Below are 22,866 nucleotides of genomic sequence, written 5' to 3'. Positions count from 1 at the left end.
TGAATTCTTGGCGGCTTAATTTGTTTACTATTGAAAGTTATTGCTGAAATAGTACAAATACAAAAATCACAATTTAATATGAATGAAGAAAAATTAATAAATCTTGTGCCGAATTATTCTCTTTTGTAAGACAAAACACAGAATACAAAAGTACTGTTCGGTTCGATTCCACTAGATGTGATTTTGTTTTGATTCGGTTCGATTCCGCTAAGTGGAAGCAGGCCTTGAGATTTTGAAAATTCATTTCTAGAGATCATGTAAATATTAAGACAATTCACTATGATAGTCAATGTTTCTCTCTTCATTCAGTTTTAACAAATTAAGTGAGTATTGACGCTTTATTTTTTATTTCTGCTTCATCATTCGTAAGGAACATGACTAATGAGTCCAACCGATATCAATTCTCGTCATGAAGTTCACTTCTCCCTTCATGAGTAAATATTTTCATATTCTACATACTTTTTAAAAGAAGTGTGACAATCTCTAAGAGATAATATGCAGAAAGAAGCATCTGAAATATTGTTTTGGAATGTTACGTAATATTATAAATGATATGACAATTAAATGTTACACTAAGTTATCAATCTATTTAATTTGATTCATTTATGTACTTGCTGCCCAAATTCAATTAAATATAGATAGTCTGTTAGTTACCTGTCAGCTTCTCCCTGCATACCTTCGCTAAACAAGTCTATTTTTCATCCACTCAAGTGAATAAATGACCATGTACAATCCTGTTCCTTCATATACACACGTTTGCATCACTGCATTCTCTGCGACGAAGTGTACAGGTAAAAACAAGCCAACTTATGTACAGTAACAGCATATTTAATTAAAACATTGTATGATTTAGAACTGAATTCCAATATGTAATGCTTTCTTGTCCAATTTATACAGTAATGAAATAATTTATAGGTATTTCCTGACATTTTTATTTAATAAAAATTCATAAGTCTGGTTAACCTCAAACTGTGGTTATAGCTTCACTGTCCACTAGCTTCACCATCTGGTTCAACATCTTTGTCACCTTCAACTTCACTATTTTTCTGAGGCACCCACAATCCTGAATCAACACAGCGTTTCATGTGACGCCGTGCTTCTTCCACAGGCATGTTAGCAATTGTCTGCTGCAGCAACGGTATGTCTTGGGCATCAAAGCACTTCTTTAACTCCTAAAAAGAGAAAGAACATTCAATATTAAAACATAGCGAAAAATGCGTATTTTCATTCTTTTCAATATACGTACGGCAATTATTATTTCAAAGAAACTCACAACACTGAAATTAGTACACTAATGGAACATGACAAGGGATTCCGTATATCCTTAAAGTATTCCATCTCATATGGATGAAAAAACAAGCAAAGAAGAAAAAATACCCCAGCTGTATGTTCTTTTGACGACATTTTACTTGTTGTTGAAAGCAAATATCATTTGCAAGTACTACTGCATAAATCTGTAGCGTCTCAACAAATCTAAAATAGGACTATGTCCACCAAAGCTAAGTGCTTAAAGAAGCAAATATCCACAAAAATCATTTGCAAGTACTACTGCATAAATTTGTAGTGTCTCAACAAATCTAAAATAGGACTATGTCCACCAAAGCTAAGTGCTTAAAGAAGCAAATATCCACAAAAATCATTTGCAAGTACTACTGTATAAATTTGTAGCATCTCAACAAATCTAAAATAGGACTGTGTCCACCAAAGCTAAGTACTTAAAGAAGCAAATATCCACAAAAATCATTTGCAAGTACTACTGCATAAATTTGTAGCGTCTCAACAAATCTAAAACAGGACTGTGTCCACCAAAGCTAAGTGCTTAAAGAAGCAAATATCCACAAAAAATCATTTGCAAGTATACTGCATAAATTTGTAGCTTCTCAACAAATCTAAAATAGGACTGTGTCCATCAAAGCTAAGTGCTTAAAGAAGCAAATATCCACAAAAATCATTTGCAAGTATACTGCATAAATTTGTAGCGTCTCAACAAATTTAAAATAGGACTGTGTCCACCAAAGCTAAGTGCTTAAAGAAGCAAATATCCACAAAAATCATTTGCAAGTATACTGCATAAATTTGTAGCTTCTCAACAAATCTAAAATAGGACTATGTCCACCAAAGCTAAGTGCTTAAAGAAGCAAATATCCACAAAAATCATTTGCAAGTACTACTGCACAAATTTGTAGCTTCTCAACAAATCTAAAATAGGACTATGTCCACCAAAGCTAAGTGCTTAAAGAAGCAAATATCCACAAAAATTATTTGCAAGTACTACTGCATAAATTTGTAGCGTCTCAACAAATCTAAAATAGGACTATGTCCACCAAAGCTAAGTGCTTAAAGAAGCAAATATCCACAAAAATCATTTGCAAGTACTACTGCATAAATTTGTAGCTTCTCAACAAATCTAAAATAGGACTGTGTCCACCAAAGCTAAATGCTTAAAGAAGCAAATATCCACAAAAATCATTTGCAAGTACTACTGCATAAATTTGTAGCATCTCAACAAATCTAAAATAGGACTGTGTCCACCAAAGCTAAGTGCTTAAAGAAGCAAATATCCACAAAAATCATTTGCAAGTACTACTGCATAAATTTGTAGCTTCTCAACAAATCTAAAATAGGACTGTGTCCACCAAAGCTAAGTGCTTAAAGAAGCAAATATCCACAAAAATCATTTGCAAGTACTACTGCATAAATTTGTAGCGTCTCAACAAATCTAAAATAGGACTGTGTCCACCAAAGCTAAGTGCTTAAAGAAGCAAATATCCACAAAAATCATTTGCAAGTACTACTGCATAAATTTGTAGCGTCTCAACAAATCTAAAATAGGACTGTGTCCACCAAAGCTAAATGCTTAAAGAAGCAAATATCCACAAAAATCATTTGCAAGTACTACTGCATACATTTGTAGCTTCTCAACAAATCTAAAATAGGAATATGTCCACCAAAGCTAAGTGCTTAAAGGAGGAAATATCCACAAAAATCATTTGCAAGTACTACTGCATACATTTGTAGCTTCTCAACAAATCTAAAATAGGACTGTGTCCACCAAAGCTAAGTGCTTAAAGAAGCAAATATCCACAAAAATCATTTGCAAGTACTATTGCATAAATTTGCAGCTTCTTAAAAAATCTAAAATAGAACTATGTGCACCAAAGCTAAATGCTTAAAGAAGCAAATATCCACAAAAATCATTTGCAAGTACTACTGCATAAATTTGTAGCTTCTCAACAAATCTAAAATAGGAGTATGTCCACCAAAGCTAAGTGCTTAAAGGAGGAAATATCCACAAAAATCATTTGCAAGTACTACTGCATACATTTGTAGCTTCTCAACAAATCTAAAATAGGACTGTGTCCACCAAAGCTAAATGTTTAAAGAAGCAAATATCCACAAAAATCATTTGCAAGTACTACTGCATAAATTTGTAGCTTCTCAACAAATCTAAAATAGGACTATGTCCACCAAAGCTAAGTGCTTAAAGGAGGAAATATCCACAAAAATCATTTGCAAGTACTACTGCATACATTTGTAGCTTCTCAACAAATCTAAAATAGGACTGTGTCCACCAAAGCTAAGTGCTTAAAGAAGCAAATATCCACAAAAATCATTTGCAAGTACTACTGCATACATTTGTAGCTTCTCAACAAATCTAAAATAGGACTGTGTCCACCAAAGCTAAGTGCTTAAAGAAGCAAATATCCACAAAAATCATTTGCAAGTACTACTGCATAAATTTGTAGCTTCTCAACAAATCTCAAATAGAACTGTGTCCACCAAAGCTAAGTGCTTAAAGAAGCAAATATCCACAAAAATCATTTGCATGTACTACTGCATAGATTTGTAGAGTCTCAACAAATCTAAAATAGGACTATGTCCACCAAAGCTAAGTGCTTAAAGAAGCAAATATCCACAAAAATTATTTGCATGTACTACTGGATAGATTTGTAGAGTCTCAACAAATCTAAAATAGGACTGTGTCCACCAGAGCCAAGTGCTTAAAGAAGCAAATATCAAATTGGTAACTGAAATAAAATAACTGATCAAGGAAGTTTATTCAACTACAAGGACCAGTAAGATAAAGGGATCACTTTGTAAACAGATACAGAAGGCATTACTTCATACAGAAACATGTATACAACATTTCTGGAGATGAATGCCGGTATGAGTTTAGGAGGCCATGGATTAGTACTTCGCCCTCCAAGCACTGGGCCACATTCTTGCTGTTTCATCGCACTAACAATAAAATATTTTAAGTTTTACAATTATGAGTAGAAGTAATAATGGGTTATCAATGTGTGGCACAATTTCTGTCACAAGTCATAATTTTGCTGTAATTTTATCTTTCATATTCGATGTTAAGATGCCCCTCAGCTGAGAAGACATTGGAAGAGTTTTCACACAAAGATCGTGTGTCATTTGAAAGCTTCAGTAATTCTGTGAACTTGATACTACCAGGACACGTGAGATTGTCTCTTGACCACACTTCAGACCCAAAATCACCTACAGGCAGTAAGAAACACAACTGTAAATGAGATGAAGAATCCAGAAAGTCAATTTCACTCCAGAAAGACCTGCAATTGCTTCACAATTCACTTTCTAGCACCGAGCAGAGAATACAGGAATTATGGGACAGTGGTTGATAGTACTGTTCACAGATGAGTCCAGTCATCTGATGGTAAAGAGAGCATGCAACTTCCAACTTCTCTGAGAGTCTGCAAAAGGGTATTTGTCGGATACAGGGGGGAGAGCCATTAATCCTTCCCATTGAAGGCTTTAAGGAACCAACCTGGACAAATACCCAATGTCTCATCCCTACCTTCCCGTGATGCAGCTGTTAGTAAGCATAATTTTACAAGCTGAACTAAAGGGAGGGGCTACTCATCAATTAGCACTGGTCTGCTTGATGAGTTAATGACTTAATTTGGTATAATTTTCCTCTATTCAATACCTAATTCCCTCTTTACCCTTTCCTATCCAGTCCTCTGACTGAACTCTTACTTTCTTCGATCCCGATGACATTTGAGCATTCGAGGCATAGGGGTTCATTTCCCTTTCCTTCCTCCTCTTCCTACTTTTCTGTTCCTAGTGCTGACCTGCTATGGCACTAAAATCGTCCTCCAGTGGTTTAAGGAGGGAAAGCTGGTGATCAACAAGATCTCCCAGCTAGGTCCAATGGACCCGTCGACCAACAGCAGGCGTGGTCCTCCAGACATTCTGGGGGTTGTGTGTGAATGAAGTAGCCACCAAAACATTAAAATATGGCGTTCACTTAAATCGGCTACAACTTGCCATTTTCCAACTTCTCTGAGGGTCTCCATTTGGAATATATCAGTCCCCTAACTGCCCATTGTGCAACTCAATCCAAGAAATGGATTCGGAACACCTCAAAATCTGTGCTTCAGCGGCTGACCATGATAATATCTTTGAAAAATATTGGAGTGCAAGAGGTCAAATGACTTTATTGTCAAATGCCTGGCATTAGAAAACAACAACTTCTCTGAGAGTGGCTTCTCGTATGCGGCAACTATGTGACAAAGTCAGTGCTGGATAACTGATTGTGCCGGTTAATTAGAAAATAAGTTTATAGGTTATTTGAAGACATTGGTACACTCATGCAGAAGTCCGTCATCTTACAATTGCTGTTTCCAAACCTGCCTAGATAATTTTATCTATCTCGGAAACTATGGACTATGGCTGTATATTAGATATTCCACCATTAGTAGAATGGACAAGAAAGTACAAATGAAGAAGCCAGCTCTGGCACGTGAGCTGTGCGAAAGTGAAATCAATCAAATCAATCTTCTTAATGTATCCAGCTGTTTGCTGACAACATAAAGTCCACTATAGTCCACTGTAGTCCATTCAGTTGTTTTTCACGATAAATGAGGGGTATTTTGATTGGTGTTCATTATAGATGCCTGTTGCTAGTAGCCAGAGGTGGGGTGTAGTTAATATATACTGCAGGGCTGTGTCTTCTGCAACTGGTACTGATGATTTTAATTAACTTCTTTTGTGGTTTATGGATGGACAGTATAGAAGAATGTGTTCCAGATCTTCATCATGATTATTACACCACAGACAAGTAGGATTATCAGAAATGTGAAATCGGTGTAGGTACAATTGACAATGTGACCTGTTCTGGCTCTTGTTAAAAATGTTTGAACATGTCTGGGCAAGTTTTTGTACATTTTCAGGTCATTTGGTTTCTTTTGTACAGACTAAAATTTTTCGTTTGTCAGGAGAGAGCCAATTGTTGATTCGTAGGTGAAGCAAAAGCATTGGATAGAGATATCACTCGAAGAGGTCTTGGTTGCAAATATGTTGCCCGTTTTGCAATATAATCGACTTTCTCGTTTCCAGGTATGCCACAATGACTAGGTATCCATTGAAATGTTATTTCCTTTTGGAGTTATTTTAGTTTACTTAGTTGTTTCTGAAGTGGAATAATTCTATATGCATATAGGTTTGGTACATATTTAATTATATTAAATATAGCCCCCTTGGAGTCGGTAAGTATACAAATAGATTTTTCAGAAATTTGAGTAACACACTGAAGAGCAGCATCAATAGCTAGCAATTCAGTGTCAAGACTGGAGGAGGATGAACATGCGAAAGTGGAAGAAATGAGCCATCAGAAAGAGATTTTATTTTATGATGATTAATACGAATCTACTGACACGGAAGTTCATCTCAGACTAAAACCTATTTTCCCCCTCCATATCCATTGATGATAGGGCCACACCACAGTTTAGATTACTCTATTTCATGCCTCAACATAATGCACACAAACAACTGCTCTCACCTCAGGCAGGGACTCATACACTTCAACCGGATCAAGTCCTCCAGGGCCTAGACGAGCCTTTCTTTCTTCTTCTTCAGCTTCTCGAATCGCATCTTGGACCTTCTCTGCTGCTCTTTTACGAATTCGCTCCTTAAATGATTGTAATTCATCGTCGAAAGAATTCTTATATTCTGCTTCAGCCACCTGAATTCTGTTAACAAAAGTCGAATTTTACTAACAACATCATACAGCAAGCTGTCTTCAACAAATGCGTGCAATACACTAGAGTAAAAATATAATGCCTTCCAATAATTTACTGTAACTCTGATATTGATGCTTATACTGAATTATTTAATTAAGTGCATCAACACATACACATCGGCATTGAAGTACTGGTGTGATGGAGATGAGAAATTGAAGTAAGAACAGGAAAGATGGAAGTGGAAGACAAAGAAGGAAAAAAATCAAGAGGAAGAGAAACAAAATTAGTGTTACAGAGACATGACAATTTCTTTAGCAGTTTTCTAGGCATGGTGAAATTTTGAACAAATTTATTTAAAAAAAAAATTAAAGAAATTTTTTATTTAACTGGACAACTTTAATAAAGATCTGAATTTGACTCAAATATTTTGGGCAGCTGAACAATAAAACTACGGTGTATTTGGATAGCAACCCATAACTTCAGTATTTGTATTCCCAAATTAACTCCACTTACGTCTCTATTTTAAACTTCTTTCCTTGCCACTCTATGTATATTCCTATTATGATAATATTAACTCGTACTTCATAAATGATTTTCTGCTGCTAAATCTACTTAACACTAGTTCTCAATTCTCTCTGTGTCTAATACGAAGAAACACATTATTGGATTGAAGAATGAATACGTATTCCTATGGATGTTTGTTATGCAGCTTTAAGAAGTCTACACTTAACAGAATCACAGGATTGCATGACTAGCCAGGAGAAAGAAGAAAGTCGCTATTCAACAGAACAATGCATGACCTCAATCTGCCCACTTCTTTACAGAAAAAAGAATTAGTACATAAATCTGCCCTGATCACAATACAGTCCAGATCTGGGAAACTCTGAATACTACCTGTTAAATTTTATGAAGGATGATAGTAGCAAAGTCAAGTTTGTGAATCAACACATAGGCGATAACGAGGCACATGCAGAGGCCTCGCACTCCTGGTGTTCTCTCTCTTCCAAAACTGCCAACTTATGATTTAAAGGAAAGCAGATAAGAGATGTAAACATTTATTTTTAAGGCACCAGCATATAGACTACATTTATTGCACTACTTAAAGAGGAAAACAAAGACTTTGTTACTTTAAAAAGAGCCTTTGTCACTGAAATCTGTAGCTTGCTATTGTAAACGAGGGTTATTTGACCCTGGTAAAGGGAATATGAAGAAAGACTTCGTTTTTTTAATTCATAATCTTCCACAATCAATTTTGGATATTAAAGTGGGTATTGTAACTATTCAACCATTGAGGAAAGCAGGATATCTGTTTCACTGTTGGTCTCTGATAATGTACAATTATCCTACCTGGTAAAAAATGATGGAACGCAGGCACGAGGATCGACATCCAGTTGCTTTGATAACTCCAGAATGTACTGCATGCATATACACTGATGTGCCACATGTTCCATTAGGTCATGTTTCTAGAGAGAAAAACAGAGACTAATAATTATTTTCTATGATGTGACTCAACATCAAGCAGTGAAGTTTATGGCATGGGAGGAAAAATAAGGGCAAATCGTAAAACAGTGAACACTAAGCCCCGCCCACGACCCCTTTCCACTTTTCCCCTATAAGCTCACCACACTCTCTAGCGGGAAAGAGTGGAAATAGGGGTTTAGGGTGGAGTGACATCTACTGGAGGGAAGTGGAACAAAAAGAGTGAATGCGGCATCTATGAAGCAAAAGAGGAACTTCGTCCTGTTTCCCTCTCTCTCTCCTCTCTGCTTCATGTCTCTCTCTCTTTTTTTTCTCTTATGACTTTGCAGAGGGCAGTATTCGATCCGTTGATCTTCCTAACGAAACGCACACACGCTTTTTGGTCACGCTGTAGACCTCTCGGCTACCGAGACGAGTTGGTGGTATAGCTCGCACAAGAAACGATTACCGAAAACCAATGGTGGCGTTGCTGTCTGTTTTGACATGTGTATGTAGGCACACCGAGGGGGGAGGAGTGCGAGCCGATGGAAGTACTGCCTCTTCCAAGAACATGAACAAATGAGGATATCGTTGTGGAAATAAAAAATGTAGCAAGAGAAAAATTCGAAGCTAATTAAACGCGCAACATATGTTTACGAATGAAATAATAGTACCGTGCCATACAAGACACGTATTCACATGCAATGGAACAAACTAAAGTCGTAATGTAACTATCACAACGCAAGACTGATTCTATCGGTGTCATTTCTCTTCCGACTGTACTCTTGAATATCATTCAAGTTATCTCGTGACCTTTCCTCTCGCCGCTCTTCCTTATCGCAGTGTTTCATTCGCTTTCCTTCTGTCGGTAATCCGTGCTTGCGAGACCTATAGAAGGGAAAATGAATCTATTTATGTTCAAGGGAACTGCTATAACGTATTGCAGAAATGCAATGTGTGTCGTTGGATATGTCTTGCCTAATGCACATTAATTTGGTTGTATTATGTTGTAAAATATGAAATACGTGCGAGGCGGTAGGCAGTGATCCACCGAAGCGGTGCAGATAGTAGAGAGAGAGCAGATGAGCGAGGTGCCAAGCGGCGAGGGTGGGGATAACTTCCCCTACTGGCGTTCGTTGTTTTACGATTTATCCAAAAATAACAACGGGAAAACACTGTATAGTTTACACATACATAATTCCACCTTACAAATTTCTGCATTGGTCCTACTCACAAATCGTATGGACTTGCAACTTTGAGTAGTTCTGAGCAATAAGGTGATCACAGCTACATTTGTTCTTTTCTTCCTAAACTAGAACACTTGCACTTGCACTACTGACTGACTGTCCATAAACTCAAGAATCACATCAGAAATTACCTCGACTTCTTTTTCTAAAGTACCACTCATGATGTAGGTTCTCGCATTTAAGAGGTCATCATAATGGCGATCAAAGTACAAACATTAAGAATATGCCCTCAATTTTTTTTTTTTGGGATCACTAAACATAATATGTCTTGCAAAACATAAGATTGTGACTCAATGTATCCATACTGCATATTATGTAATGAACCAGTAGTAATACAGATATTAAACTTCCAACTACACCAACTATATACGGGCTATTCCATACGAAATCGATCAGTAAAAAACCTCGCATTTTTTTAATACTCTAATTTTTTCCCTATTTATACAAGGTGCTGAGGAGAGTGCATTTTCAAAAATATACTATCGAAAGTCAAACGGTTTTCGTACTATTGAGCGACAAATTTAGCATATTTTATAAAAATAAGCCTCTTTCAGCGCTCAGAACTCTGGAACCATTTACTACAGAACATTGAACGGGAGCTCATTTTGAAGCTGACATTTAATAGGTTATGATAAGAAGTAATACTTATTTTATTGTATACAGAGACAGATAATCTGATTTTACTTACTTTAAGGCTTTTTGCCCATTTGTAAAAATGTAAAAAATATTGAGAAAAAAACCTCGAATTATTAAGAGGGATTCGGCATTGTTTGCTTAGTGGCTTGGCAATAAGTTTCGAGGGTATTAAATAAATTTTTTTTCACACGCCTAGACTTGAATGGCGCAGTACCCCACACACTGGCCGAGAGCTGAAGATAAGCGAGCATTGGGTGTCATTTTACTCCTGTGTTTATGAAAACTTGTGATAAAGCTAGCCCAGCCATGACTGCTAGACTACACATCACGTGTTTGTCCCCTGGCCTTGCGTGTCTCGACTACCTACAGTCGGCTTAGTTAGTTCACGCGTGTACTATTTATTTTCTTTATTTTATATTTTCAATACTTTCTTATCAACGGTGCAACAGTAAAAAATATGTGTTTATTTGTACTTTCAATGCAGAATCTAACCATATATTTTTTAAATATTTTTTCGTGGGCAAAGGCGTCTTAATGAAGAAAAATCTAAATTTCTCCATTTCCACAAAAAGTAAGAAAAACTGTTTACATGTCAATATAAACTTTCATTTCTCAGCATCAAAATAAACCATGATTTTTATCATTGGGTGAAAGGCTTTCGGAGCCACAACAGTTTAAAGTTGCTAATTTTATTAAAATACGATAAATTTAAATATTTTTAATTTAAACACTATGAAGTTCTGTTGCTTCAAACTTTGCACAAAGCATTGTATCACAGTTGTCAACGGACAGAAAAAGTTTCATTGTATTTAAAAATTGCAAGGTCAATTTTCTCTATATTTCGGTCGATTTGAGATGGAATAGCCCATATGTAACATTTTCTAAATTCAATTAATTACACAAAAAGTGTGGAAGGGAAGTCTTAAGTATTGATCTTCCATACGTACCTCCTCCATTTCTAAATTAATACACCATATTACGAGATAGTTGGCTGTGTCTTCACACACCAAATGTTGATTTTCTTGAAGAAACCGTTTGCTATCATCATAACGTCGCAACATTCCAAATTTCTTTAAAAGTTTTTCATTTTCCTTAACAAATGTTTTCATACGCTGCTCCCGTTGTTCTTCTGTGAGATTTTCTTCTTTTTTACGAGCGGCTGTGTTAATAACAGTTTTTGTGAAGCCAGAGTGGCTGATTGTATCCACATTCCAAGGTGTTATCTGTTAAAATGAAAATGTTACAACAACTGTTACAAGTAATATGAACATGCAGTGGAAAGTTACAAAAACTTGTGTGTAAATACATGCGTCCTAATTATAATGTTCATTTTTATGTCAATTGAGAAAAAAATTGACTATACAGAGTGTCTCAGGAGGAATATTGGAATGTCTTGCGGTTCTGTGTACTATAATTCACGTATTATGCCAGATCTTTTGCACACAGCAGCATCTGAGCACTGTAACACTAGCGGAAAACACATAACTGAGTAAATGTTCACTTGTTATTCAATTTGTGTATTCTCATAGTGAATATGCAGACAACATTTTCCCAATCAAAAGGTTCACTTTACCTGTGTGTTTTCCAGTATTTACCAAATGTTATCTGAAACTGGCAAGCTAGCAAATGTTTCACTGAGGTCGGAAAGAGAACTGGTACTAGTACCTGGTACGAATTTAGAATTCATGGAATCTATAAAAAGGGAAACCTTAGTAATTTGTCTTGTGTAAATTATTTTATTTTCTTATTCAATGTATACTTAATTATGAAATAAACTTATTGGAACAACACCAGATGCAGCATTTTCAATAATGTATCATATCACAAAGTTCTAAAACGTAGCGATACATCTATAATACCTCTCTCCCATCAATAACTTCCCAACTGTTACATTTCGGACATAGATATATCAGCTTAAATCCGTGTAGATTAACCCAAATTACATTATCCTGCAATATTTTACATTCCTACTGAGACACCCTGTATATAGGTATATTTTTTTGTTTCCAGTTTTCTCCACATTAATTTGGTTCACTATCATACTCAGAGAGGATATATTCCACTGGGTGCAATATGTTGATGGAGAAGTGGCAAGTCTATCCCAACAGACAATCGAATGATAGATGAGAGAACTTCCCGAAAACAAGGCAGAAATGATGACAATCACTCCACCACACTTGGTTCCATGATGCACTTTAGAGACATTAACATTAATGGATCATGTGAGCAACATTATTCAAAAAATTATCACGGATGCAAGAACACTGTCGAGATTACTAAGAGTCAAATTGAAAGAATTGTAACATTAATAAACAAAAGCTGCTAATTGAGGTGGTATTGCCTCGGGCTTGCATTTGGGAGGTCCAAGTTCAAATCCTGAGGATGGCCAATCTAAGTGTGAATTTCTTTGGGATTTTTCTCTACTCGCAAAGATGAATGTCAGATTGAAATTTTTCTATCTACCCCAAACTTTCTGTCCATTGTCTATACATGTGTTTATGTTTCTTTAGGTGGTGGTGCCCGACTAGGGGAGTCCCTCCACTGGCCATGTCTCGTGTGTAATCCAAAGAATTATCCCTCTCCTATAGGCACTGGCTTGTAAGGTCCAGAAAGGAAGTTAAATGGATTAAAAATAAATAAAGAAATGCTATAAAGTACAGATTCAGTCAAACCTCTTACGTACAGGATCAATGAATACAATACAAACATGAAAAACATGTGTTAAATTCATTTTAGGATAAATTAAAATCTATTCCCTTAGTTACAATGAATGTAGCACCAAACTCTAACACAGTTATGCTCAAAATTGTAAAAGCCCTGATTACACAGATGATGCTGCACTGCATAACACACACTGTGTACGGACTGGGCTCCGCAACTACATTGCACTGTACATTGAAGCATCGCTCGTGGCATAGTTCTTACACTCTTTCAAATACGGATAATAAACTGAATTTGAAAAAGGAAAGAGTATACACTGCAATATCCAGTTATTACATTATTTATTATATTTAATATAGTTATGATATAATAATATCATAGATAATATCATTTTCATATTCCACCATATAGTCTACTGTGCGGTCTATTCAACATCTGCATTCTTTTCTGCAAGTAATCGGGAATCTATTTCCAACGAATTTACTGCAATGCGCTAAAAATGCTCATCTGTTAATCGGGACCTATGTTTGGATTTAGCAACCTTCATTCTCGAAAATAATTGTTCGCACATATATGTCGAGGTGAAGGTAGCTAACATAGTGGCAACGAATAAGCTCATCTTGTAATATTTAGTTTTGTTCATTTTTTAAATAATTCTATGCTTGTCAGGTCATATTCTCTGCATTTAGTACTGAATTCTACGTTACTTAGTAAATCAATTAACTCGTCCTGGAACTGCACTCTCACGGATTGTACTAAATTTATGAAAAGATTAACAAAAATGCTAATATCACTCTCCATACGTCTAAAATCACTAAATCTATGTTCTGTAAATTCACATTTGAACTGTTGCAGTGCAGAGACATAATTAACTATATTTTGTTCAGGCACCATACATCTCTTTACAAGTTCACCATCCGTGAAGGGTTTTAGTGCCTTAGCTAATTCCAAAACATAGACTCTGAATTGTTCGACTCTCTTCAATGTTTGGCCTTTCATGAAGTGCTTTCAATTCTTGAAGCTGTAGTGTACGTTGCACTCCTGAAAAATTATTTTACCAAAATATCTATTTCTGCTGGAATAAAATCACCACAATAACAATAACGATAGTAATTATAATAGGTATAATAATAATAATAATAATAATAATAATAATAATAATAATAATAACGTTGGTATATGAAAATAGGCTATATTACAGAAAACAGCTTCTCTGTCACTTTGGCATGTTCTGGGTAGCAGAGACTATAATGTAGTTTTATGTTGCTCAGTAGTATTCCTGACAGTACCTTACAATATAGTAATCACTTTCCGTTTTCACCGAACGTACAACAAAAATAGTCTTCCTCCCACACTGTACGGAATGATCGTTTGCCTACAGGAGGTTTTGACTGTGTCATTGTCCCGCACTGTTCGTGCGTTTACTAAGTACTTGAACTGCCTTCTGCAGCCATCCGTCGAGCTTCGAACAGGGAATAGCATGCGCTACATTCGAAGGTTGTGATTACAGAACGTAATTGGGATTCAGAGAATGAGCATACCTGCTCTAACAAAAAGCTCTTAATACAAAAGCTACATCCCTAACCAACAAATTAGAAAGCAAAAATTAAAAAATGTTTTTTTCACCAGCCAACAAAAACTCTGCAAAAACATATAGAATAAAACTATACATACAAAAAATTTACTACAATGTAACAAATTCATAACAATACTTTTTTTTTTAAACTAATGCTGGGTACCGATTGTTCTGTCATTCACTCATATGAAGGCAGTTGTGTAGACAAATTTACAGACAGTCGTTGCCCAGGGTGAGAGATATAAGGCTGGTTTACACTACATCTGCAATGAGATGATGGAGGTTTGTTGGGACACAGGGGAACTGGATTTCCCGAAGAAAACCCCTGTGCTACCTGGACCACTAGCTTGCCCAACACAAGTTATAAATCAGGGGTATGCATCCAGGACCACAGGATTATAAGCCCAGAGCTCTAGCCATTAGACCACCGTGGTGGTTATACCAATACATATTAAATCATACAAACTGACTACACTCAAGCAACACATCTAGTGACCTAGTTAACTTCAATGATCAATAACATTATAGACTTTGAAGAAAAAAAATATCCAGGAAATGAACATACACAGATGGCGCTGTACAAAGTGACGAGTAATATGCAGATGAAAGAAAACATTACAATCCATTCTATCAATACACAGCAGTAGGGTCAGAGCAAACGATTATCACAGAGAAATGACAGAAGCAACCTTGAAAAACGTTTTATACAGACCAATATAAAGTAAGATCATTTCCAATCACAATCCCAAATCAATGAACACAATGAGAACAGCAAAACAAGAAAGCTAACTGTGTGCGATGCAGGAAATACCTTTTCCTTCTTCTTGATTTCATCCTCCTTCTGTTTGATGTTATCTGCCTCCTGCTGAAGTTCTAATAGAGCAGTTCTCAATTCGGACAGGTCTGCTCCACTCTTCTCAGCCTCCGACAACTTTTGTTTTGCTTCTTGTAACTTCTTCTCATTGCTGCAAATGACATCTTTCATTAACAAGGGAACATACCACCACCTTCTTTTTACCCCCTTCGAAGAGCCAGTCCCCATACAACCACTTTCACAGTCCACAGCTGTTGCTGGTTTTCATCATGTGGTCCATAGGACAGTTCCAAAAAAAATCTTTTGGACAAACACTATAATAGTTTTACTCAGAAACGTTCTATATAAAGTGTTATATCAGTTAAGATGTCCTCTCACAGAATTAGTTGATTCCTCATAACCCTTTTGTCTTAAAAACTACCAGTCTCTCTAACAAGACGAAGGCAATGAAAAACTCATTGATGGCTAGGAAATTCTCTGGAAACATCCTTTATGCTTTTCAGGTAGAGTAAGTGAAGCACTGTGGGCTAAAGCAAGGAGGTGTACTATTACCTTTACTTTTTAACTTTGCTCTAGAGTATGCCATTAGGAAAGTTCAGGGTTTGGAATTGAATGGGTTACATCAGCTGCTTGTCTATGTGGATGACGTGAATATGTTAGGAGAAAATCCACAAAAGATTAGGGAAAACGCGGGAATTTTACTGGAAGCAAGTAAAGAGATAGGTTTGGAAGTAAATCCCGAATAGACAAAGTATATGATTATGTCTCGTGACGAGAATACTGTACGAAATGGAAATATAAAAACTGGAAATTTATCTTTTGAAGAGATGGAGAAGTTCAAATATCTTGGAGCAACAGTAACAAATATAAATGATAGTCGGGACGAAATTAAACACACAATAAATATGGGAAATGCCTATTATTATTCGGTTGAGAAGGTTTTATCATCCAGTCTGCTGTCAAAAAATCTGAAAGTTAGAATTTATAAAACAGTTATATTACCGGTTGTTCTTTATGGTTGTGAAACTTGGACTCTCAATTTGAGAGAGGAACATAGGTTAAGGGTGTTTGAGAATAAGGTGCTTAGGAAAATATTTGGGGCTAAGAGGGATGAAGTTACAGGAGAATGGATAAAGTTACACAACACAGAACTGCACGCATTGTATTCTTCACCTGACATAATTAGGAACATTAAATCCAGACGTTTGAGATGGGCAGGGCATGTAGCACGTATGGGCGAATCCAGAAATGCATATATAGTGTTAGCTGGAAGTCTGGAGGGAAAAAGACCTTTAGGGAGGCCGAGACGTAGATGGGAAGATAATATTAAAATGGATTTGAGGGAGGTGGGATATGATGATAAAGAATGGATTAATCTTGCTCAGGATAGGGACCAATGGCGGGCTTACGTGAGGGAGGCAATGAACCTCCGGGTTCCTTAAAAGCCAATAAGTAAGTGAATACACGAGAAAAAAACACTCGTCTTTCAGCAGTGATTCTCAATTTTTTTTTTTCACTTGCGCACCACTTGAAAGCTCATTTCAATAAATTATAGGTCTACCCTTCAAATTAGCAAAATAGTTTATTTGTAATTAACTTAGTTACTGTTATTTCGAATTTATATGTCACAACTGTATATAAATGACTCAATAATAGGATTCATTTTCTAATCTGCTATTTAACGTCACTGTATCATCTACTAGGTGTACAAGGTTATTTAGCGTTGATGGAATTGGTGACTGTAAAATGGTATTTGGTGAGATGAGACCGAAGATTCACTAAGGGATTACGTGACAATCACCATAATAGAGTTGGGGAAAACCTCAGGAAAGGTAATCTACCCATTTCAACTTAAATTAGAGATTTCAAACTTTCACGTGATTGTACTTGGTCAGTTATTCAACAGTGGATGAAACATAGACTTGTTTAACGAAAGCATGCAGGGAAAAGCTGACAGGATAACTAACACATTGTCTAGGCCTATTTAATTTAATCCAGCCAGCAAGTAAATGAACTCTCATTAAATATACTGATAATTCAGTAAAGCATTTAATTGCCATACCACATTCACCTTCAGTATAAGCAGCTCTGCCACATATGGGAGGTGATAGGAGTTTAGTGAAGAGAGGTTATAGGTTTAGGTTTAATTTTCTTTATTTAGTTCTAATGTTTGAGGAGAAATCATGCATTTAGTATTCTGGAAAATTATTATGAATATACAGAGTACCCTTGTCATGCTCCATTACCTGCAACCAGTACAAATAAGAATTTCTTTACGGCAATCGCGTGAATGGAATGGATGTTTCTTGGTTTCCAGCACACGTCAGACACTTAGAGGTGATCTTTTCAGTCCAATTATTCTACTTATCTGGAGCTGCACCTTGGTTGTGGCCTAGATCATATATGTAACAGATATGTCGGGGTTCTAGACTTTGAGGTTAACAACTTTTGTCAGGTTTACTACGCTGCCATCTAGTTACTACATAAGGAGTCAAGTCATAATACCCATTTGAATTGCATTAGCTACTGTGCTGCCATCTCGTGTTCGTTTACGGCAGACTGGTGGCGATCCTAGCAGTTGTTCTCTTCAAAGTGCTGCCGATTTTAACGTAGCGAGGAGTTATCTGTTACATATATGATCTAGGGTTGTGGATTCAATTCAATAATAAATTCGTAAGTCTGGACGGATTTTTCAGTCCTCTCTATTTTGAAAATGCAAATTGAGATGTAATTTCTCTCTGTTCCATAAGTACTTCCAGGCTGTATCCTCGGGGCAGTACTTCTCGAGATCTGAAAGACTTGTCTACTCTGTTGGGTTTGTGTCTAGTTGAATGGGGTAGCAGAACAGGCAAGTCTTCCAGGTCTCAAGTGATATTACCCGAAGACAGAACCTGAAAGTGGTTTTGAATTCATGGGAAAATGTATTTGTCGGCATATAAGACACACACAATTTTCAGGGAAAAAACTTCGTGAAGATGTGAATGGCAAACATTTGGCGCTGAAAGACTGAATAGCTTATGAAGGGAAAGCCTATTTAGTCTTGGAGGGCTGAATATTATAATGAATTCACAGTATTTCAAATCTAAAGTTAGTACATAGGTCTACTTTCATCAAATACCTAAGTTAACTAGAAAATAATATCTTTTAATCTTCTTCGTCAAAACCCAGAAATTCATCTCCAGAGCTATTTAGCTTCACCTGAAACCTCTTCTAAATTGTCCTCTGAACCATCTAGTGCAGCGTTTCTCAAACTATGGTCCGTGGACCACCTGTGGTCCTTCATAAAAGACAGAAGAAAAAATAAAACTCAAACGAATTGCGTATTACATTATAGCTGAAAATCTCAGAGATTGGAAATTACACATGGCGATCGCTTTCACTTTTTCTCCCAATACTGACATTTTATGAAATTTGTTACCTTACCCATCTATCAACTTCCCACTCTACTCTCAGCAACAAAAGAGGCATTTAAAGCACTATGAATGTGGTGTTTCTCGCCATCTTTTCCTTGCACTTCTGGTGCTGCACCTGTAACCCAGCCAGGGACCACCCGAATTCATTACAGAGGACCAAAGTACCGAACCTTTTCATGTATTTATGACTTTAAATCTTTCTTATGTGGTACACGCTAGTAGCTGTCTATGTCTCTGTTAAATAGTGCCCATTATACATACTGAAAAACTGGCTTCGATCCAGATCTTTGAAAAGAAAGGAACGTGATGATACGCTTCATTTAGGCAGTGCTAATAGTTCAGAAGCTGTGTGTGAAAATATGTTATTGTTGTTATCTAATGCCGGGCTTTGGCAACGAAGCCATTAGCATTCTTGCTCTCCAATATTTCTCTGTGGTGGATCCATCAGGTAGAACTTCACAGGTTATGAGATGATCTTCAGTCATTTCTTCTTCTTTGTTGCATAGAGGGCAATTTGGATTTGTGTAAATTCCTATTTTATTCAAGTGTTTGGCCAAATAATCGTGTTCTGTAAGCAGTCTGAATTTTGCTACTGCAGATTTACGTGGGATTTCTGGAATAATTTCTGGTTTTCTTATTAAAATGCTCCATTTTTTATCTTTGGCTTTGGTACATAGTGCTTGGTTTTGCTTGATTTTATATTTATTTTTAATTAGTCTTTTGATGGATGTAAAAGGTAGGCTTGTATTTGTATTCTGAATTAAATTGGATTTTTTTTTGGCAAGAAAGTCAGCAGTTTCATTTCCAGCAATTCCGCAATGTGCAGGTATCCATTGCAATTGAATCCTTTTCTGTAGTTTTTGAAGTTGTTGGATCATTTTGTGACATTCTTTAATTTGGATTGACATCATTTTATATGAATTTATTGCATATAATGCTGCTTTAGAATCAGAGAGAATGACAGCATTTTGAAATGTATCTATTCTGTATAGTAGGTGTTGGAGTGAGATATGAATAGCCATTATTTCCGCATCAAAATTTGTTGTATGATGTCCTGCTGGTTGATAAAATGAGAATAACGCACACGTAATTCCTGACCCTGAGTTGTTATCGATAGTAGGCCCATCTGTGTAGATATGTAACCATTCTTCTGGTGGGTAGCTATTGTTCACAGCTTCTAATGCCAGCGCTTTTAGTACAGGTTTGGAAGTTTCAGATTTTGTTACTGGTTCTTCTAAATCTAGTTGAATGTTAATTGGTTCGAAGGTTAGAGGATTTTCTCTGCTTAAAATGTTTTCTTTAGATTTAAAGAGATTCAATTCTGTTTTTATTTCCGTGACTTTGGACAGGAAACTTGTTTGTGTTTTCAACTTGGTTGGTTGTAACAGTCTTTTTTCCCATTTTGTTGTTGTTAACAGTAGCATTTTTTCATGGTGTGTTAGTGCCTGCTCCTCTAGAGTGAGATATATTGGAGGGTTCTGGGTTAGGGCTTGCATTGCCGTGATTGGGGTTGATTTTGCTGCACCAGTTATTAGTCGCAGGGCCTGATTTTGGCATACTTCTAGTCGATTCAGGTTGAAATTATTTGCTGTAATTAATACCTCCGCATTGTAGAGAAGTAATGGCTTGATGAATGTTTTGTACATGATGTTCAAAGTCTGCCGATTACTACCCCACTTGGCTCCAGCTAATCTCTTTAAAATTGGAAGTATTTTTGTTGATTTGTTTACTACTGCTTAAATATGATTTTTCCAAGATAATTTTGAATCAAAAATTGTCCCTAAATATTTCGTTTCATATATTTGTCTCAGGTTTGTTTTCTTGTGTGAAAATATTAATATCAATGATTCTAGTGCCATTAAAGAAATATCTAGTCATTCAGATATAGGACTAGAACAACTTTGTAAGAATCGACAGGCTCATCCATCTCACTAATGTGAGTACCAACATTTATTTATTTATTTATTTATTTATTTTTTAGTTCATAAGTTAAAGTTTATCCAAACTCTAATAGCCTTGAATCATTAAAAAAAGAACGAAAATAAATTTTCTTCTATTAACAATAACTTAATTAGCTAATACTAATATAAAATTAATTGAATTAAATTAATTTTAATTAATTAATTATAATTTAAAATATAAGTATACTGGTATTAAAATATGCTACAAAAATTATAAATTTGCTTTCGAAGGGAACAAGAGTAAGGTGGTCCACGGAACTATTCTGACTTAAAAAAGTGGTCCCCACTTCAAAAAAATTTGAGAAAGCTGATCTAGTACATTACTAATGCCACAAATAATTCAATCACTGTCACGGCATCCCATGAAGCTTTGACCCATTCATAAACTCAATCGTCAAATAAAACGCACCCTATTTTTCAGATCCATTTTGAAAGGGAAAAGAAGTGCGACTTGTATGGTGCACCTCATCATGCAGTGTCAATCAACGTGACTCACCTTATTGTGGTGTCTGGTGACAGACAGCTTTATAGAGCTGAGGCCTATGCTGGTGATCTAGCGTGTCATATCAGCACACTGTCTGAGGCTTTAAGCAGGGTGCGTGCTTGGTGCATGAGGGAAAGATTAAGCATAAGTTCAAATACAACCGAAATGGTTTTGTTTAGGAAGAAAAAGAAACTAGGAACGATACCTCGAGTTTCTCTATTTGGTAGGCTATGTATGAAAATTACGCAAAAGTTGTATGGTGGTCCTGGACCTTGATTTCTCAAACAAGGACCCTGTTGAATTGCATATAACAGCTCGTGTGTTTAAGTATCACAGAAGGAGTCAAGAGAAATACACTGAGCAGGGCTCTCGATGTCAGGTGTGTTTGCCTCCTGTGGATCTGGTACTCCAGGACGCAGCCTCTAGACTCCAGGGTCTTGGACAATGGATTGGATGGGATAGAGCACGTGGTCACACACGTATTTGGAAAATGGCAACAGATATGAAATATAATACTGCACCTAATGATTATGAAAGAATGTAAAGATAACTATCTGGATCAAACATGTACAGAAAATTATGTTGTGTCTACTTATAAACCAGATTATAACTTTCTACAGCTACTGTGTCCCTACAAATGAAATCTTGTACCTACTAATTTGAACACCGCAGTTCACCAACAACACACACAAAAATTACCTTGACTTCACTTTCTGAAATTCTTCTTTTTCTTTCTTTTGTTCCTCCATTCGTTCCACTCTGGCTTGATGTCGCCATCGAAATAGAGATGGAGTGTCAATGTTGGGATGTGTCTCATCTTCGTCATCAGATATCTGAGAAAGTTGATTTGATATTATTACATAATCGAGAATAAGCAAATGATATAATCTTAGGCTAAACTAGCGCTGTGGTAGTTCCCTTCGTACTGCGCTTATACACCTTGCATATATGAATCTGTGAAAGGTTAGGTTTGGTTAGCTTAGACTTTTGTTATGCCTTGCATATTATACGATCAACTGCATCTCCACCATAAATAAATAAATAAATAAAAATAAAAAAAATAAAAAAAACCTTATAAATTCAACGATTTTCACTTCCGAAATCACCGGAACAACCTGAGCTGAAACCTAACACATTACAAATTGATATACACTCATTAAATAAAATATAATATTTACGTTCTACTTATATTGAAGAATAGACAATAGACTCGACTTCAAAATGCTTAAACACAGTATAAATTCTAATACGTAATACGGACATATGATTACAAGCCGTGTTAATAATAAAATCTCATCAATAACTTATTTTAGTAGTGTATTGACATTCAAACTAATTTAACTATGATTACCGTTTGCTTCAAAGTAAATTAAGTTATACTTTTTTATTATTATCATTAACATACCAAAACAATAGTTTATTTCTTAAATAAGATTGTTTATTAGTACAACAATTTCACTAAAACTCTTACCTCAATATCTTTCCACTTACTGTAGTCCACCATTTTATATCCGCTCACGGTCGATTATTCTAGAGTCGACCGTGATTCGCTTCAAATGGCAACGTTCAAAATATAAGCAAAGTTCAGTGTTAACTGTGCTTCAGAACCGTAGATAACGCTGGAATA

General features: G+C 36.0%; 1 protein-coding gene across 1 annotated transcript; it reads right to left on the bottom strand.

Annotated features, from left to right (window-relative positions):
* Window positions 1–807: 807 nt before the first annotated feature.
* Window positions 808–22,866, bottom strand: Cdc37 (cell division cycle protein 37). Its single transcript, XM_069840558.1, has 7 exons — window positions 22,711–22,866; window positions 21,939–22,072; window positions 15,379–15,532; window positions 11,278–11,553; window positions 8,337–8,452; window positions 6,809–6,998; window positions 808–1,172 (listed from the first exon to the last, which is right to left on the bottom strand). The coding sequence occupies exons 1-7, from the start codon at window positions 22,741–22,743 to the stop codon at window positions 984–986; spliced, it is 1,092 nt and encodes a 363-aa protein (XP_069696659.1). The 5' UTR covers window positions 22,744–22,866; the 3' UTR covers window positions 808–983.

Source organism: Periplaneta americana, chromosome 11 (assembly GCF_040183065.1).
Source record: "Periplaneta americana isolate PAMFEO1 chromosome 11, P.americana_PAMFEO1_priV1, whole genome shotgun sequence".
Classification (NCBI taxonomy): domain Eukaryota; kingdom Metazoa; phylum Arthropoda; class Insecta; order Blattodea; family Blattidae; genus Periplaneta; species Periplaneta americana.
This window is presented reverse-complemented; position numbering and strand designations above follow the sequence as displayed.

Excerpts from the sequence above, each read along its gene's own strand:
- Cdc37 (XM_069840558.1), bottom strand. The coding sequence starts at position 22,743 with ATGGTGGACTACAGTAAGTGGAAAGATATTGAG. Across the intron at positions 11,554-15,378 it reads AAATCAAGAAGAAGGAAAAG|ATAACACCTTGGAATGTGGA; the intron begins GTATTTCCTGCA and ends TCATTTTAACAG. Across the intron at positions 1,173-6,808 it reads TGTATGAGTCCCTGCCTGAG|GAGTTAAAGAAGTGCTTTGA; the intron begins GTGAGAGCAGTT and ends TTCTCTTTTTAG.